Here is a 19,335-nt window from a genome sequence, read left to right on the forward strand (position 1 = left end):
ATTTAATCTCAACCTACTCTCAGTTTGAAGCCATTCCCCCTTGTCCTGTCACTACAAGCTCTTGTAATGTCTCCCCACACTCAGTCAGCTGTTCCTTCAGTTTTACCCTTCTTGCATCATGGAAGAACACAGTGCTTTGGTCTGATTCTCTCTGAATATATATCCCACTAGACGTATGTATTTACAGTTCAAAATGGGTAACTTGCAGGAAAAATCGTTGTCAGCTGGCAGAAACCACTGAACCACTGCATAGAACCACGTGCTGCTCTAAACATCGAGTCACCTGCTCTGTACAGAAAGGTAAGGCCTTACCGCGCTGAGATAAGCCCGGGCAATGATAATAGAGTCTCTGTTGAAATCCCACCCCATTGTTCAAGGACTGATGTGCCGGCCCAGGGAAAACAAAGGGGAATGTTTCTAGTCCTTGAAAATCACAGCAGAATCGCAGAGGTTGGCAGCAAAGCAAGCCAGTCATAAACAGAATTTAAAAAGAGAAGTCAGCGGCAGCTTTTCTGTTGTGCAAATAAAAAGATTATTCTCTACGAATTGTGGCGTGACCTTGGAGCAAGCACCTGCAGTTCTCATCCACCTTTGTGGGATTGCAGCCTGGAGAGAAGCTGAGGTACCTGTGAATGGTCCTAATGTGTCTCACAGGAGTGAAAATGCCCATGTAGGGGGACTTCAAGGTTGTTCTGTCTCTCTAATTTGTTTCAGAAACAACTGAAATCAACTCAAGGTAGAGGGAAAAACTATGGCAAATAGAAAAAGGCACGTGCTTCAGGACGGGAGACCTCCATGGGGTTTTGTCCCGACCTTCCTGCAGGGTGGGGTAAGGACTAAGTGCTAGTTGATACGATGCGCTCAGAGAACCCGTGGCATATTTCATGTCCATGTTGCTACTTTCGAGGGAGATCGTGCTACACAGTTTGAGTGAAAGTCCAAGAAAGGCTCTTCCTCAAAACCTGCGGCAGCCCGGCCAGAGTTACAGTAACTCCCCGAGCTCAGTGCATTGCCTGGCCTCCTGCAGGGGCTTCCCCCGCCATCCTCCCTCTTCCCCCAGCACTTCCAGGCGGGACACCGCGCATCCCTCTGCTCTTTGCAGAAATGCTTCCACCCTTCCAGCCCTGGCAAACCCGATCTCTCGGTACTTATACATGTATATACATCGATGCAACAAGTTGCTCCGGGGACTGTCGGGCATTGTGGGAGCTGTAGTTCGCCGCTCGCAGCACTACAAGTCCCAGCCTTCCGGCGGAGGAGAAGGAGGAGGAGGCGGAGGCGGAGGAGGAGAGGGAGCCGGCACGGCCCAGGCCTGCAGCCCGTGAGGAAAAGCCCCCCGGGGGCGGGCCGCGCCGGCATGCGGCTCCCCGGCCGGCTCGCCCTGCTCCGCAGCACGCCCCTGGCTGCCCGGCCGCCGGGGAGGGTCCGAACGGGGCGGGCGGCGGCGCGGCGCGGCTTCTCCCGCGGGCGGCTCGGCGGCACCATGGCAGAGGAGGCCAAGAAACGGGCCGCCTTCGCCGCCGTGGACAAGCACGTCCAGGTGAGGCAGCCCGGGGTGCTGCGGGGCGCGGGGGGCTCTGAGCCCAGGTGCGCGGAGCGGCCGCGGGGTGCGCGGAGCCTCCGGGAGCACGGACGGACCCGGAGTGCGCGGAGGGGCTCCGGGGTGCAGGGACGCCCCAAAGCACAGAGAAGCTCCGGGGTGCAGGGACCTCCCAAAGCACGGAGAAGCTCCGGGGTGCAGGGACCTCCCAAAGCGTAGAGCGGCTGCAGGGTGCTGGGGTCCCCCAATGCATGCAGTGGCCATGGAGTGCACGGAGCATCCAAGTGCACGGAGCGGCTCCGGGGTGCCGGGACAGGCTGTGGAGTGCCGGGAAACCCCAGTACACGGGAGCGGCTCCGGGGTGCCGGGACAGGCTCTGGGGTGCCGGGAAACCCCAGTACACGGAGCGGCTCCGGGGTGCCGGGACAGGCTGTGGAGTGCCGGGACCCCCCAGTACACGGAGCGGCCATGGGGTGCACGGAGCTTCCCAGCGCATGGAGCGGCTCTGGAGTGCACGGAACCTCCAGTACCCAGAGAGATCCCGGAGTGCAGGGACAGGCTCGTGGGGTGCCCGGACCCTCCAGTGCACGAGGGGCCACGGGGTGCGTGGAATTCCCCGGTGTACGGACGGAGCTCAGGGTGCAGAGACCCCCTAATCCCCGGACGGAACTTGGGGTGCACGGAGCAACTCTGGGGTGCAGAGACCCCCTAATGCACGGAGCGGACACACGGTGCGCGGAGTCTCCAGAGGCACGGACGGGTCCCGGGCTGCGTGGAGCGGCTCCGGGCGCACGGACGGGCTCTGGGGTGCTGGGACTCTGAATGTACGAGGTAGTCGTGAGTTGCACGGAGTCCCCCGGTGCACGGACGACCCTGGTGTGCACGGAGCGACTCCGGGGTGTCGGGATTCCACAAAGCACAGAGCGACCTGGGGTTGCAGGGACTCCCTAATTTAGGGGAGCGGCCACGGTGTGCACGGAGTCTCCCGGGGCACGGACGGAGCTCGGGGTGCGCGGAGCGGCTCTGGGTGCAGGGACAGGCTCTGGGGTGCCGGGACCCCCCCAGTGCACAGAGCGGCCACAGGGTGCACGGATTTTTCCAGTTCATGGAGCGGCTCTGGATTGCAGGGACAGGCTCTGGGGTGCCGGGACCCCCCAGTACACGGAGTGGCAGTGAAGTACACGGAGCTTCCCAGGGCATGGACAGGATCCGGGAAGCACGGATCCTCCAGCACACAGAGTGGCTCTGGGGTGCCGGGACTCCCCAAAGCACGAAGCGGCCACGGGGTGTGCAGAGTCCCCCGGTGCATGGACGAACCCTGGGATGCATGGAGCCATTCTGGGGTGCAGGGACACCTTAAAGCACAGAGCGGCCGCGGACTCTCCCAGGGCACGGATGGACCCTGCGGTTCATGGAGCAGCTCCGGGTGCAGGGACAGGATTTGGGGTGCTGGGAACCTGCAATGCACAGAGGGGCCATGGGATACACGGAATCCCGGGGTACATGGACGGACCCTGGGGTGCACGGAGCAACTCTGAAGTGCCGGGACCCCACAAAACACAGCGGCCAAGGGGTGCACGGTGCCTTCCAGTGCACAGACAGACCCAGGGGTGTGTGAGGCAGCTCCAGGTGCAGGGACAGGCTGTGGGGTGCCAGGACTCCCAAGTGCATGGAATGGCCATGGGTTGTATGGAACTTTCCAGGGCGTGATGGGCTTCAGGTGGCACAGACTTCTGCAGTGCATGGAGCAGCCCCGAGGTTCATGGCTGCAGTGGGGGGCACTGAGAATACACCCTCCACTCGGAGCACAGACAGTTCTGGATGCAAAGAGGGACCCTGGGTGCACAGATGGGTCCTGCTGAGCCTCTTTCTCCTTCACTTTGGACTTCACTCCTTTAGCTGGGGAGAAGGAAGAAAACTGCTTTTCCTTCCCCAGTGTGTGCCTCCCTGGCAGCAGCTCCATGCCTCGTCCAGCTCAGCACTGTGTACGCCGAATCTGGGGTAATGTCTTGCACCTCCAAACTTCCACTGTGCACCCTGCTGTGAGCTGGGCTGTGGTGGGAGTTCAGGCTAATGCCATGTCCTGCTCCTTTCTCCAAGTCCGGGATGTGCTGCTGCTGCTGCACCCTATTTCTGACCACCCAAGCAAGGAACAACAGCCCCTGACCAGGGGTTCTGTCTTGTCCTCTGCAGGGGGGGAAATGCAGCCAGGGGCTTGAATCAACCCTTTCAGTGTCAGATAGGGCTGGAGCTGCTTGAAGTTTGGCACAGCCTGATCACAAGCATTTGGAAGAGCAACGGTTACAGTCACGCAGGGGTTTATCGCAGTGTTTGCTGTGCCAGCCCTTTCGCAACAGCAGTGGTGAAATCGGGGTGAGAAGTTGCTGTTAAGAAAGTAGATATTAGCAGTTAGGGGAGAAAAAAAAATCCCTTTCCCTTCCTGCTCCCCCCTTGCTGGGTTAGTGTTTTGATGTTTGGTTGCTGATGGCTTCCCTTATGTCCCATGAAAGTTTGGCTTGTTTTGCAGCCCCTTTCCTAGGAGCAGTCTGTACCTGCCTGAGACCCACCCCCTGCCTGGCCACCACGACCAAAAGTCTGTGAGATGGGGGAGCCTGGGGGCTCTGGCAGTTCCATAAAAATCCTCTTTCTTACCCAAGTCAAGCCCAAAATTGTGCATTGAGGGTTTGTGGGAGGAAGGACTTGTCTCACAAGGTGTAGAGCCAAGACACCACTGTTGCTGTGATTTACCATAACTGGCTGCTCCTTTGATTTGGGGTAAAATCAGTACTTTTGGACTTTTATAGTGAAATAGCTGGCTTTTATGCTATTTTGTGGCCAGGCAAACTTAGGATAATGTTTCTGGCTGTGTCCCAGCTGACTAAAGTTCAATGTCCAGCTTGTGATGCTGTTTAAATAAATTAGGCAGTGTCTGGGGTATTATGCTCGTGCAAGTTGGCTTCAAGGAACAAGAAGCAGCTCAGAGTCACTGCCCAAGAGCTGAATGGTCTCAGCTGTCAGTTTGTACTGTCGGAGGGCAGCTGCTGTTTGTAATGGATACGTTCTTGTTTGCTCGTTAGAGCTCTCTAGAGGAAGGAGGGTTATCTCTAAAAGCAAAGCTAAGGCTTCCCTTGCACAGCAGGGATGTGTGGGAGACACCACTGGCTTCAGGGGTTGGTTCTGCTGGACAAATCGCTTTTGCTTAACTCTGCCATAAATCCATGGCACTGGGGGCTTGGGACTGGTACTGGGTGAGGCTCCTCGCTTGGTGTCCTCCTTCACACCCACCCCTGCCTGTGCCAGCACAGGAGCTCCTTGTGTGGCAGATGCACACCTACAGGTGGGAGGGGGGATTAGGAGAGGAGAACTTGTTTCTCCCTTTTTTTTTCTTTTTTTTTTTTTTATTTAAAGCTAGATTGGTGTGTTTACCCACAGCACTTGTCCCCAGGCAGCTGCAGAAGCAGAGTTCCCCAGTCCTGGAGTGGACACTGAGGTGACCAACCTCAGAGGCCGTGCACTGTGGGGCTGTGACAGCTTGGAGCAGCGGGGCTGGCACAGGGCTTGGGGTTTTAGAGCTGTAAGCTGCTTGGGGAGAGCTGGCTTTGCGTTTATACAACACCTCTGAAGGCGGGCCCTGTGAGCATCTCTGTTAGCAATGAAAATACAGGTGGGAGCGCTATGTCCTGCTGCCCCAGAGAGGACTGAGCAAACTTTGGGCTTTGCTCTGTATTTATCTACTACTTTTAGCTGGAGCTCTTTGCTCTGTAACCTTGTAAACTTAGGTTGGACTGGCCAGTCGCTGTGTGCTGCTGATACTGCTCCATGTGTGCTGCCATGTTGGCTTCTGTAATGCTGGGCAGTGTCTTTAGGCCCTTGGGTTGGCTGAGAAAGTGCTGTGGTCACTGCCCACTTCACCCATACGTGGGTCCTCAGCTGTGCTGTTGCTCAGTGCCTTGGTTTTGTTTGGTGGGCTTTTGGTAAACAACCTGAAACGTAATTTTTTTTGTATGAGGTGCCGCTCCTCAGTGCTCTGCTTCTTACCAGTGTTCGCCCTGCCCCTGTTTTTAAAAGTGGATGTTTTATGGTTGGTTTTGCCCCTGGTCTGGCTGGGGTTGGAGCTGAGGAGGGAGAGGTGGGAGCCATGGTAAGGCAGGGGCTGTGACAACACCAGTTTAGACTGACTTAAAGTACTACTTCACCTCTAATCACTGATAAATGGATGGGCTGGGACCCTTGTGAGCTCTTTCTGCTTCATTATAGTGAAGTGGCTGATGCTGAGGCTTTCCCCATCCCTTTAGGGTACCCAGCTGCTCCAAGAAAGTGTCCCACCCTACAGAAATGAGGGCAAAGAGACGAAACTGCCTCTTCCCGGGTTGAAACAAGTCTTTTGGGAACACTGGTACTGCCCATGTCCTGCCAGCCTCTGCACAGCTTTGCTTGCCCCTTCCTTGGCTGGCCTTGCCTGGCTCTGCCTGCTGGGTGGGTGACACTGAGAAACCTCAGGAGCTGTTGGGTTTCTGCTGGCCACGTTGCAGGTGCGCAGCAGTGACCTGTTGCTCTCCCCAGCTTTTGCAGAGTCACCCTGGTTAGTGAGGGCTGGGATGTAAGCTGAGCCTCTGGTTTTGGAGAACTTCTGTTTTCTTTAAGCTTTTAACCTGCAGAAGCAAGAGAAATGACTAATCCCAGCGGAGTGTGACATGTCTTCAGCTGCACCTTTCCAGGTGAACTTGCGTAACAGCAAGATTTTAGCTGGTTGAAGTGCTGCAGGTGTGGCTTTTTCCACAGCTGCTGAACTCTGGATTTGCTGCACATGAGGAAAGAGCTCCAGATCTGTCTAATATCCAAGAGATAATGCACAAAAGCTCTGTGCCTGCATCTCTGGTTGTCTTCAAGTCTTCCTCATCTGAAGTCTCTGTGGTGATACTGGGCCTCTTTAAGTCAATTTAAGCTTTGGATCCCATCCAAAGAAAATGAAGTACACTGAAAATGGGGAGTGCAGAAGGCTGCAGGTCACTTACAGGGGGTGGGAAACTGAGTTGATGATAAACAGAGACTGACATGGCAGAGAAGATGTCTTGCAGAAGTAACACAAGTGCACCCATCCACCCCCAGCCTGCAGCACCTTTTAGGAGTGTATCTGTGTTATGGGTGACAGGGCAGTCATCCTTCTTAAGCCAGACAATATGCAAAGAAAGGTCAGGATGGAGCTGTGGTTAAAATTTCATCCTCTTCAGCACATGCTGCCAGGCTCACCCACCTTCCAAGTTTTGCTGGACTCTCCTATAGGCAGTTTTACACTCTGTTTTGGAAAACATTTTTTATTATTCACAGGAACAGCTGCTGTGCTCTCTGCTTTGGCTGCTGGTGCATCTGTGCTGTTTACTAACGATATGGTTGGCAGCAAACCCAGCCTTTTACTGTGTGGCTTCCTTGGGAGATTTTATCTTGAGGCTGTTTCCCCTTCTTCCTCTGTGGTATTGTCTGAAATTCACAGCTTTCCGGCAGGAGAGCTTTCATGGAATGCCAGCAACCACCAGTGAGTGTGTTTGGAACACCCTGAGATCGGACCGTGCTGGTAATTAGCAAGCACATGTCCCTTAATGAGAGGGAGAGTTGATTAAAATCCCTTGGCTGCACACCATGGCCATGCCCTCGCTGGCACAGTGTGTTCCCTTCCTTGCCTGTGGAGTGCTGAGATGTGTCCACGTGCATCCCTGGACAAGGCTCCTCTTGCATGTGTTTATAATGCCAATTTTACTGGGGAAAGTGGACAGTCTGGAGGCTCCAGTAACAGCATTGCTCTGTCTCTCTTTGATTTGCAGAACAATCAAGTTCTTGGGATCGGAAGCGGATCTACGATTGTACATGCGGTGCAACGATTAGGTACGGTCCTAATCCCCTTCCTGTCCCTTCCACCACAAAAAGTCCCTTTTTCCATCTGCCCCAACTACTTAAAAAGCACCCTACATCACCTGCATGCTGACTTAAAGCTGATGCCTCAGGTCTATTCACTGACTGCTATGTCCTGTTTGAAGCTGAAGGTTAAAACTGGGTGTTGGGCTCCAAACTTATTGCCTGAGAGTCCTGAGGAGGTAATGATTTGCCACCTGTTCTCCCCACACAGCCAGGAAAAGCACTCCACTGGCACCCACCACAAACTGGAGCTGAGCTCCTTGGTCTGGTTCCAGCTTTGCCCAGCTCTGCCCAGTGCTGACTTGCTGTGTGGCTCGGGGCCATGCAGCTGCTCTGCTTCCTTTAACCCGTTTGCCTGTGGCTCCTTTTGCTCCACACATCCACGTGATTCACACTGAGGGCCCTGCTGAGGTGTAATGAAGATGAGGAATGTGAAATCCTGCTGGATTTTATTTATGTACCCCACAGCCAGGTTTACCTGCTCGCTCCAGGTGCAGGGGTTTGCTCAGGGCGTGATTGAGAAAATTTCAGCAAAATATTCGAGTGAGGCAAATGCGGTCTTGCAAAGTGAGTGTGAGGGTAATTATTGTCACGCCTCATTACAGAGGGTGCAGAAGTTTAAAGTTCCTTTGCAGGGCACTCTCAGCCCTAGATCTGTGTGTGGAGGTGCTGAACTTTGAATGTCCTTGCATGCAGAGCAGAGCAGCTCTGGGGGCCATGGTAGGTTGGGAGTGCAGGATCAGCCCTGTTGTCCTTGGGGGCCTTGCTTGGATACAGAGGAGGAATCACAGAATCATTAAGGTTGGAAAAGACCTCCAGGATCCTCAAATCCGATGCAGCACCATCATGTTCACCACCAAACCACACCCCAAGTGCTACGTCGGCACTTCCAGGTATGAAGATTCCACCACTTCCCTGGGCAGCACAGTTCAGTGTGTCCTGCCTGGGTGGCTCTGCCTGTCTGGGGAGTCCCCTGGTGACCTCTAGCTCCCTCAGGCAAAGCTGTCCTGCAGCCCAGAGCAGGCTGAGTTCTGATCACAGCCCAGCCCTTCGCTGTGCAGGGACATGGCAGGGCTGGGGCTGCCCCTTGGCACCCATCTGGCCCCACACTGTGTGTGTGATGCACTTCATTGTCTGGGAGCTGCTGTTCAGCCTTCTGGGCTTGGCTCAGCACTGCAACCACTCCCTCCTTGAGCACAGAATCAGCCTCTAAATAAATGGCTATTGTATTTGAAGAGGAGTGGCTGTTCCAGGCTGCAAATTCTGGCTTTTCATGTCTCCTGACTGCTTTAGAACTGGGATGTGGCTTGTAACAACATCCAGCCTCATGGATTGCATGTTCCATCCTTCCAGCAGCAGCGCTACCTTGCAGCATGTAGCTCGTGTGCTTGCTCTGGTGCAGGAGCTCTTGCTGACTCTTGGGCTGTTGGCTTGTGCCTGAGTATTGTAATTACTAAAATAACATTTTGTCCATAATGATACCTTAGTAATAGATCTTAGTCATTTGAGGTTAGCCTGGGGGAGGAAATATTTCCTTCCATTTAATGGAATACTGTACTTTATTAGTCCTTTCCCTGCCATATATTTAAATGTTCTATAATAAATTAATGTGATGTCCCCAGGGCAACAAACCAGCAAACCTTTCAGACAGCTGCTGGAGCTCTGTGTTTACATGGAGAGCAGCAAAATCCTGTCTAATGGAGTGAGAGAGGGGATGGGGCCGATTTCCCAGGTGAGGATTTGCTGATGGGCTCCTCTGCTGCTGGAGACATAAAGGTTAATGGCTCATGGTGGCTTGGGCTGGGCCAGAGTGGGTGTTTAAACATTTCTGACTGTTGAAACTGAGCCTCAGCCTATGGAGAGTGACACCTGTTTGCATTTCGAGCGTGACTGAGTTATTTGCAAGCCAAGCAAGTAATTGCAGTGAATCAGAGGGGCTGCTCTGAACTGAGGTTTTTTTAAAGTGAAAGTTGCTGTGTTTTTACCTTGTGCAATGAACAAACCACGGCTTCTGCTTTTTTCCTGCAGCTGAGCGAGTTAAGGAGGAGAACCTGGCAATTGTCTGCATCCCTACATCCTTTCAGGTAAGTGCTTTCCTCCTTTGCTTCCTGCCAGTCCAGACACTCCTGCAGGGGATCTTCCCTGGGCTGTGGGAGGCCACCTTGCCTCTCTGTGGTTCACAGTGGTGTGTATTAACCAAAACCACCAGTGAAAGCAGACGTGGTGCAGCCCTGCAGATAGACCTCACAAAGAAGGTGATGGTGCTGTGTTAGCCTTGCCTGAGCTCAGGGCTGGGAAGTATATTTTGAGCCAGTGTGGTAAGGCTGGTTGTGTCAGGGTTGGTGTGGGGCTTTCTCTGGATCCCAGTTGTGGGAAAATGCTGCTTAGTGGTGAACCAGACTCGTAATGCAAAGCTCACTGGAGACACTTTGTCTCCTTGGAGTCTGTATCAGCCCTGACAGCTGTAAAGAATAATAGCAAGCTCTTGTGTTTTCAGAGGGAACTTCAAGTGCATCAGCTGGATTCGATAAGAAATTGCAGAAGAGAAATTGGCTTAACCTCTTGTTTGCTGTGCAGCCTTTGAAGGAATTGGTTCATACCAAGCTAGATGCTGAGGGGGCTGGAGGGAGAGGAAGAACCTGGCTTGGTGGTGGAATACAGAGCTGCTGGGGAAGCTTCTGAGCATCTCCCATGCCTTTGGCAATTGGCTTTGGTCTCTTTGCCTCTGTTCCCTCCCTCTGGGCAGGGAGAGGTGACGTGATGGGGATCACCTGAGGGTTTTTCAAGGCTGGGTGGCAATACTGAATTGGGCATGTGTTCTTCTCATGGTCCTGGTGTGGACCTGGGGACTGTACTTTTGTCACCACCTTGTCACCATGAGGACAGTCAGGCAGCATGGCAGGAGGGGCAGAGCCTGTCCTGTGAGGTTTTCAGGGACTGGGTGGGTAAAGCCCTGAGCAACCTTGGAGCTGACCCTGCTTTGACCTGGAGGTTGGATAGAGACCAACCTGAATTATCCTAAAATCTTAGGAAAACTTAACATCCTCTTGCCCTGCAGTTGTTTAAGTGTGGGGGTGACAGGGCTCTCTTTTCCTAGCTGTTGCAAACAGCCAGTGGCCAGCTGGGGTACAATGCAAGGTGCTGCAAAGGCCAGAAAGTGAAAAAAGATAAAAAATTAACCTATATCAGTACTTCCATTGCTTATATAGACTGTGGTGAGAGTCTGTCTTTGATCTGTCTAAAATGATTCCCATCCTGAAATGCCATGTCCCCTTTGAATCTAGGAGAAGTGCTCTGAGTTCAGTCATTAGTTCTTAAAGAAAATATTGATGAAGCTCTTGTAGTGAGCATGGGCTGGAGCCTGTCCTGCCTTGAAATGTTGTCATAGTTCATTTAACATCACCGAGTTTCTTACCAGTAAAACAAAAAGGTTGCTGTTAAAGGGAAGAGAGAGATCATACACTTGCAGGAGCCAAAATTCCCAACACAGGGCTGCCTTGTATCTTTTGCAGTCTCTTAGACCTCAACCAGTTCTGAGTGGCGTGTTCCCAGGCCAGCAAAACAGCATTTTATTTTCACTATGCACAGGTGTAGATGGCTGCCTGAGGTCACTGGCAAGGAAGAGTTGGTTTCAGTGGGCTTTTATACTCCTCCCTTCCCTGTTGTCAGGTCATTAATCCAACACCATGAGTAAAGCTAGATCAGGGTAAGTATCTGTCCCCTGGCGTTTGCGTTGTCTCTTTTCACCAGGCCGTGTGCTGAGAGTCCCACGGAGTGGGACTGTTCCTGCCAAGTGCTGTGCAGTTACCACCACTTTTCCCTCAGTTATGGGAGATCTGCTTTTGGTTCCCACTGCTCCCATTGCCTTGCAAGCAGAGCCTGGAGAGAGCCAAGCCACCTCGTTGCCACACCGCTGACTCTAAGCCTGTTCAGGGTCTGGCCTGCATGTGCAGCACAGTGTTTCTCAATGCTTTCCATTTCCCAGATCCCTGAAATCGCCTTACGTGGGCACCATGTGATGAATGCCAACCCACTGATTTTTATTCCTTACATTTCGTGGGTCCTTAGGGCCCCACAGCCCATGGGTGTTAAAACTGCATGCTATGAAATGCCATGATAAACTATTCAAGTCATATCTCATTGCCAGGAGTGCCACCTGCTAATTCTAATGTTTCTGGGCTGCCAATACCTGTGGCTGATGCACTGTGTTAGTGTTAGTGGGTAGAATTCAGGGGAATCAGATGATCCAGGCTATTGCACTGGGGTTTCTTGGTCTAGCTGCAGCCTGGTAGCAAGTTTGGACTCGAGCAGAGTCTGTACAAGGAGGGAATATCGCTCAAATGATGATTTGTAACATAGAAAATTCAACCAGTTAGAGATTCTGCAGATGACACCAAGCTGGGTGGGAGTGTTGATCTGCTGGAGGGCAGGAAGGCTCTGCAGGGGATCTGGACAGGCTGGATGGATGGACCAGGGCCAGTGGTTCTGAGGTTCAACAAGGACAAGTGCTGGGTCTGCACTTTGGGCACAACAGCCTCCTGCAGAACTCCAGGCTGTGGGCTGAGTGGCTGAAAAGTGGCCAAGCAGAAAAGGACCTGGGGGTGCTGATCAATAGTGGCTGAACATGAGCCAAGCAAGATGTGCCCAGGTGGGCAAGGCCATCGGCCCCTGCCTGTGTCAGCAATCGTGTGGCTGTAGGACCAGGGCAGTGATTGTCCCCTTGTGCTGGGCACTGGTGAGGTCACACCTTGAGTCCTGTGTCCAGTTCTGGGCCCCTCAGGACAAGAAAGCCACTGAGGGTCTGGAGTGTGTCCAGAGAAGGGAGCAGAGCTGGGGAAGGGTCTGGAGCACAGGTGTGATGAGGAGCTGGGGGGGCTCAGCCTGGAGGAGAGGAGGCTCGGGGGAACCTTATTGCTCTCTACAACTCCCTGACAGGAGGGTGCAGCCACGTGGGGGTTGGTCTCTTCTTCCAAGCAGCAAATAACAGGACAAGAGGAAATGGCCCCAAGTTGTGCCAGGAGAGGTTTAGATTGGATATTAAGGAAACTGAGAAGGTGTTCGAGCACTGAACAGGCTGCCCAGGGCAGTGGTGGAGTCACCATCCCTGCAGGGATGTAAAAGACATGTGTCACTTGGGGACCTGGTGGCCTGGGCAGTGCTGGGTTAATGGCTGGACTTCATGTTACTAAATCTGCCTAGACAGTTCTGTGACTCCCTGTTTAAGCTGAGGGACTGAGCCAAGGGCAGCTCTGGGTGCCCTGTGTTGTGTTACCACTAGAGGGAAACACGGCCACTGCAGGAAACGTAGATCGGAGCCACCAAGTAGCTGTTTCAGCAGCTTTCCACACTTTTCCCACGAGTTATGCTTTTGTTTGTTTATTTTTTAGCTTACTTCCAATATGAAAAATATTTTCTTTGTTAGTTCCACATTGCTGTGGTGTAAATGTTTAATTTTCTTGGTCCCATTTTTCAACTGAAGGAGATAAGAAGGGCTGGATGGGTGTGAGGGAGAATGATGTCCAAGCTGAAACAACATAGGATTTAAAATTCCATATCTGCTTGATGCAAGTGATTCCCACCAAGCTGATGAGGCCTCCTGCTATTTAGTATGGAGAGACCCAAACCCAGGAGTCCTGTTGCACCGTCTGAGCATTTTAGTTTAAATCAGCAGCAGGATTTCCTTTTGATTAAACTGCTTTGCTCTGGAAACATCAATTTCTCCTTGCTGTGTGTTCCCACTGCAGCCTCTCCACCAGCTCAGAGTGGAGCAGTGGAGCTCTCCCAGGGAGGCTCCGTCCTTCCTGCAGCTAGAGAGTGACACCATGAGTCTGTTTTCCTTTCCTGCCACTGGTAACTGGTGTTTGTTGTCTTCTTGGTGCACAGGCCCGTCAGCTGATCCTGCAGAACGGCTTAACACTGAGTGACTTGGACCGAAATCCAGAGGTAAGTGGGACCATGGAGCTGAGACCTCACCTGACCTTCCTCTCAGCTGGTCATTCAGAAAGTGTCCAGGCTCCTTTGTCCTCCCCTGAGGCTGAGTTTGGGCAGCCACACTGCAGAACAGGAGTGAGAATTTGAGTTAGGACAGCAGGAAATGGCCTCAAGTTTTGCTACAGGAGGTTTAGATTGGATATTAGGAAAAATTTCTTCACTGAAAGGTTGGTCAAGCACTGGAACAGGCTGCCCAGGGCAGTGGTGGAATCAGCATCCCTGGAAGTGTTCAAAAAACATGTAGATGTGATGCTTAGGGACATGGTTTAGTGGGGACCTGGCAGGGTTTGTTGAGTGGTTGGACTCAATGATCTTAGAGGCCTTTTCTAACCTTAATGATTCTATGATTTTAACAGGTTTAGTTTATTTTTCCCCCAAGTTCTCTCCTAGTTCTTGTCCTTTTAGATGGCAAGAAGGCTGCTTGGTTTTGTTGCCTCCAGGTGCTTGGCATCTCTTCCAAGATGAGGCCTGAGGCAGGGATATTGCTGAACTGTCAAAGATTTTTCCTAGGAAAACCCTGCACGCTGGTCCTTAAATGACACCAGAGGATAAAGGAGATGTGCCTTTCAGGCCAGCAGTTGGTTTGGGTTTCTCTTCCTCCTGCTTTCACATGCCTGTGGTTTTTAGAGGGGCTTGGGTGGTCTCAGGGTATCCTTGGGTGGCCCATCAGACACTCTGCTCAGGCTGGCACCAAGGTGCTCCCTGCTCTGGTGACATTTGTGACTGCTGCTTGGGACCCACCACCCCTGGAGCTGCACCAGGAGCAGGGCCTGGATGCTGCACAGGAGGGGTTTCCACACCAATTTTCTCCTCTTCCCACAGCTTGATGTTGCCATCGATGGAGCAGATGAGGTGGACTCTGACCTCAACCTTATCAAAGGTGGCGGGTGAGCCTTGCTGTCCATCTGTCTGTCTGTCCCAGAGCTGGTGGTGGGGGCTCTGAGCATCCTTGTGTGGCTGTGGGTGTCTCTGGGGTGAGCTGGAGAGGATCCTGTGCAGGGCTGTGTGTGCACCCACAAGGGGAGATGGCTCCTGGCCAAGGCTGCCAGGGACAAGGGGCACAAAGTGAGGGGTGAGGATAAGGAGGATAAGGTGTGGGGCAATGCCAGCACCAAAACCAGCAAGAACATGATGGAGAGGACTGGACTTCAAGGCCATTAGGCACAGTGGGGAGCAGTCTGATGTTTTCTGGTTTTGTCTTTATTTTTTCCCCCTTGCAGTGGCTGCTTGACACAGGAGAAGATAGTTGCAGGATTTGCAAAGTGCTTCATTGTTATTGCTGATTACAGGTGAAGATATTACTGTTCATTATACCTTTTTCCTCCATGGGAGGTTTCAGATGGTGCTGTGTTAGGCCATTATTGTCATTCCAATGGTTACAGGAGAGCAGGAATGGGTGGAAATGAGCCTGGCTCCCAGTACTCCAGCAATTCAATTTATCTTTTTTGCTTAATTTTTAACTCAGCAGGCCTGCTTGGGAGTCAGCAGAGCTTGTGGGGCAGTGGCAGTTCTGCTCTTTGAGCTCAGTGAGTGTCAGCATGGGATAAATTTTCCAGCCATGGGGCTGTGGAAAAAACAACTCTTGTTCTGCTTGTCCAAAACATGTCAAAACAGGGCTTGTGACTGGATAGAGCATCGTGTATGGCTCTTGCTGCAATGGGCACACATGGACTGACCCTGTGTCCTCCTGAGCCTTGTGCCTGAGGGGTTTTCAAAGGGCCTGGGGTGACGTCAGTGGTGTCAGCAGTGTAATGTCCAACACTAATCCCACCTCAAACTGTGCCCTCAGGAAAAAATCTGACAACCTTGGGGAGCAGTGGAAGAAGGGGGTTCCCATCGAGGTCATCCCCATGGCTTATGTCCCTGTCACCAGAGCCCTGACCAAAAAATTCGGCGGTGTCGTGGAGCTGCGGATGGCTGTTAACAAAGCAGTGAGTGTCCCTGGCAGCCCTGCTTCCCCTGAGGAACCGTCTGAACGTGGGCAAAGGGAGCACCAGAGGTCTGGCCCTTCATCTAGTGAAATCTGGGCTTTCACTCCCATGAGTGGCATCTTGTGTAACTCCTCCTTACTACAGTTACTCAGTTGGCTATTTAGGGGTTCAGGCTGCTGCTCATTGAAAGCCTCTCTGGCCATGACCCCTGAAGAAACATCCCGGAGCAGGGAGCAGAGGGATTGCCAGCCTGGGTCTGACCTGCTGCTCTTGGGGCTGTTGGGGGGCTGCAGGGCAGTCTGTGCTGCCAAACAGGGCCCGAGGTAGGGATGATGGTTTCACTGACAGGTTTATTGTGGGGACTGCCCCAATTTACTTGAAGGATGACTCTAAACCACTGCAGCAGGGACAGCTGGTCCCAGTGAGGGCTGTGACAATCCCTGGCTGGGATCAGGAGACATGGGGCTTATGTCATGACAACTGGGTTTGCTTCCAGGGCCCTGTGGTGACAGACAATGGGAACTTCATCCTGGACTGGAAGTTTGACAAGGTTCATGAGTGGCGTGAAGTGAACAGCGCTATAAAAATGATACCAGGTGATGTCTGTGATTTTTTAAAAACCACAAAAGCTGGCTAAGGCTTGGTGTGTGACAAGTAACCTGGACTGTGGCAGCTCTCCCCTAGATATGAGGAAATGTAGTGTGTGTGTATTTGCTCTCCTCCTGCAGGTCCCTACATTTGTTTCTACTCAAGAGATAAGTCAGCTCAATTGGTACAACTGTGCCCATGTGGCTTTTTCATATGGTGGTGAAAACCTGGGGTGATCCTGGTTGATGTTGACACTGCTTCCCATTAGACACAACAGTCCTGTCCTCTTCCTTACTCTCCTTGTGCTCATTTATAGAGTGACTTTTAGTGGAAACACTGGTGGAGGGAGGGTTTGCACTGTGCTGTGGTATTTTCCAGAAGGTGCTTACAGCCCTGCATTCCATTCCCATTGGGAGGCCCTCCATGTTCACCTTGCTGTGAGGATAAAGTACCCAAGCTCTTGCTGGGCTCGAGTAGCAGTGCTGAGTGCTCTGTTTGCAAACAAAGCAGCCTCTCTGCAAGGACTCTGCTGAATGAGTTAGGACTCCTGCCTTGCATGAGACCTGCTGCCCAGGCCAGAGCTGCCTCTGGACCATCCAGGTCTGCCCAGGGTCACTGGATCTCTCTGAACTTCAGGGAAGCAGCATCTGGATGTCTCTCTGGTTGTCTTGGCAAAGCCTGCCCCTGGAGTCCATAACACAGCTGCCTTCACTGACTGCTCATGTGTTGCCAGAACATGCAGGAACAGGTTGGGATCTTGTTGCACAAACCCCAATGTCCCCACAAAGCAGCCATATATTGTCCTGGCTCCACAACTGAAACACCAGACCAGGCAGAGGCTGGGTGAAGAGTCACCAGGAACTTCTAGTTGTTTCTGGTCAGTGGTTTTGCTTCCCTCCGTAGTTCTTATCACAGAATCACAGAATTGTTGGGGTTGCAAGGGATCTCTGGTGACCACTGCTGGTCTGGGCTGCCCCTGGTGCAGTGCTCCATATCCTAATCCACTTGCTGCCCTTGGCTGTACAAATGTCTCTATTATTGGAGCTGCTTCTGTGCAAGAGGCAGACAGTGCCTGGTTACTCTGCACAGCAGGAACTTCTTCCCTGCATTGTTTTTGGTTTAGAAAGGAATGGTAAATGATGGGACCTGTTCCATCCTGTGGGCGTGGTCCCAGCACTGTTTGCTGCTCAGAAATGGATCTGCTAAGGGAAGAAGAGCTTCTTCCCCACCCAGAAGTGGATGAGCCTAAATGTGAGGCTGTTAAAGCCTAAATGCAGTACCAGTAGAAGGGTTTTGGCCACCTTGTGCTTGTGGTAGCCCTTGTCCTCCATTTCTATCCGCCTTCCTGGCCTCTGGCTGTGTCTCAGTGATCACTGTGAAGTTAGGAGCACCCCATAATTAAATGCAGCCAAAAGTACATTTGCAAAAGGGCTACAAATTGCAGAGGCAGTACCAGAGCTGCTGAATCTTAACATTTGAACAAGTGTTATCCAGGTGATCTCTTACAGGATAGTCTTTTAGATGAGTTTAAAGGCAAAGGAAGTAGTCCCTAATCCTGTGGGTGTCTGTAGCTTCCTCCTGCTCCCATGGGTCATCAGATGGTAGAAAATGCTTTTCTCATGATTGTGTTGGTGCAATAGTGGTGGCTGGGGCAGCATGAATGTCGCGGGAGCTTTGGGAGTTGTTTCTCAGTCTCTGGAGAGTTTTTGCTGGGAGTGGCTGCATGGCAAAGACTTCCCAGAAGCTCCAAGTTTGGCTGATACAGGTTGGACACTTCTCCAAACCTCTGATGGAGGCACTGGTGGTTTTTATTGAGCAAAACCACAGGCAGAGCAGAGGACACGAGCGCAGGGGTGGCTCTGGCAGTAACCAGTGACCTCTCGTTCCGCAGGCGTGGTGGAGACGGGGCTGTTCGTCGACATGGCTGAGGTGGTGTATTTTGGGATGGAGGACGGCTCCGTCAGCGTGCGGGAGAAGCAGCCCTGCTGACAGGGCCCTGCCACGGGGACTCAGCTGTTGTGATAGTGCCAACCTGACGTTTTGCCTTAAGGAGCAGCGGCTGTCGCAGGAGACCCGCAGGAAAGCCCATCCGAATCCGCTGACGTGATACTGAATGTCTTTTTTTAAAAAAACAAAAAACAAAAACAAACAAATGAACGAACAAACAAAAAAAAATAGATTCTATTTCTACATATATATTTTTACTTTACAGGAATGTTGTCTTTTTTTAATGAGTCGTTTCAATGAATTGCTTTAACGTTTTTATTTTGTTTTCTAAGAAATACTTACCAAAAACAGTACTCCCTGGTTTTGTGTTTGGAAGGTTTTTTTCTTTTTCTTGAAGAGAACTTGAACCCTTCTGGTTGCTCGTAGTGCTTAACGATGGAGGTCAGAAATACAATCCTAATGCATCATTCCTAACTGTCCTGGCTGGGAGGGTGATGTATGTCACAGGAGCACATCCAGTTGGGACCTGCTGATGCCTTATTTGGAACCTTTTTGGTTCAGTATTTTATGCCTTTTATTTTTCTATACCACTGTTTTTTAATAGTTCAGGATGTCTGGTTGTCCTCTGTGCACATGACAATTCTCTGAGCCTAGGGTGGTCTCTACATCCCCCTCTCTGGGACACTAATAAGGGCCTTTTCTGGGCTTCTGTATGGAGGAGACATTAATCCTTTGAGCCAAACTCTGCTCTCAGTTAATTCAGTACCTCTGATTAAAGTCTATGCTGTAGCTGGAGATGTTTGGGACTTTGTCCTTGTAGACCAAGAGCAGAACTGGGTGCTTGATGAAGTTTACAGGAGCATATTTTAGCAGCTTAGGGCAGTATGGAATAGTGTTCAGTGGCAAATGATCTGATTTGGAATGAAGGTTAATTATCGCCCCTCGCGGCTGGTTGATTTGTGGAAGGATAGAGCAGAACGCACAGGAAAATGGAGTCTTCCTGCCTAAATTTTTCACGTGTAGCAGGAGAGAGACACTCGTTTAACATCTCATTTTTGGTGTATAGGTGCTTTGCATGGTTCTGATGTCGAAATGCAAGCCCTCTCCTTGTGTTTTAGACACTGAAATAAAGAGCTGTTATACCAGACTTGGTGGTAATTTTGTTCTCAGAGTAACTTATTTTGTGGATAATGGGGCAGATCATGGTCAGACCAACTTCTGCTAATTTCCCTCTTGCAAAAATCCCTCACTCAGGCCAAATCCACCTTTCTGCATTTGATTTCTTTTTGCTTGTTTAAAATTAACCAGATTGTCTGGTCAACACTTATCTGCAGTGCTTTCCTCAACAGACACTGTCTTCAATTTGCACGTCTAAAACCTGTGCATCTAAATCCAGCTCTTGTACTGAGCAAACCGCCAGCAGCTTGC

At 51.7% G+C, this 19,335-nt stretch overlaps 1 protein-coding gene across 1 annotated transcript; it reads left to right on the forward strand.

Annotated features, from left to right (window-relative positions):
- Positions 1-1,292: 1,292 nt before the first annotated feature.
- On the forward strand, positions 1,293-19,054 carry RPIA (ribose 5-phosphate isomerase A). The gene is made up of 9 exons (XM_042053299.1): positions 1,293-1,540; positions 7,360-7,420; positions 9,479-9,534; positions 13,334-13,393; positions 14,264-14,328; positions 14,662-14,730; positions 15,231-15,372; positions 15,869-15,968; positions 17,852-19,054. Exons 1-9 carry the CDS (start codon positions 1,358-1,360, stop codon positions 17,947-17,949), a joined length of 834 nt encoding a protein of 277 aa, XP_041909233.1. The 5' UTR covers positions 1,293-1,357; the 3' UTR covers positions 17,950-19,054.
- Positions 19,055-19,335: the final 281 nt, after the last annotated feature.

This window comes from Corvus kubaryi, unplaced genomic scaffold (assembly GCF_017639235.1).
Source record: "Corvus kubaryi isolate FWS band 111438036 unplaced genomic scaffold, C.kubaryi_AGA036_p1.0 split1-131, whole genome shotgun sequence".
Classification (NCBI taxonomy): Eukaryota; Metazoa; Chordata; class Aves; order Passeriformes; family Corvidae; genus Corvus; species Corvus kubaryi.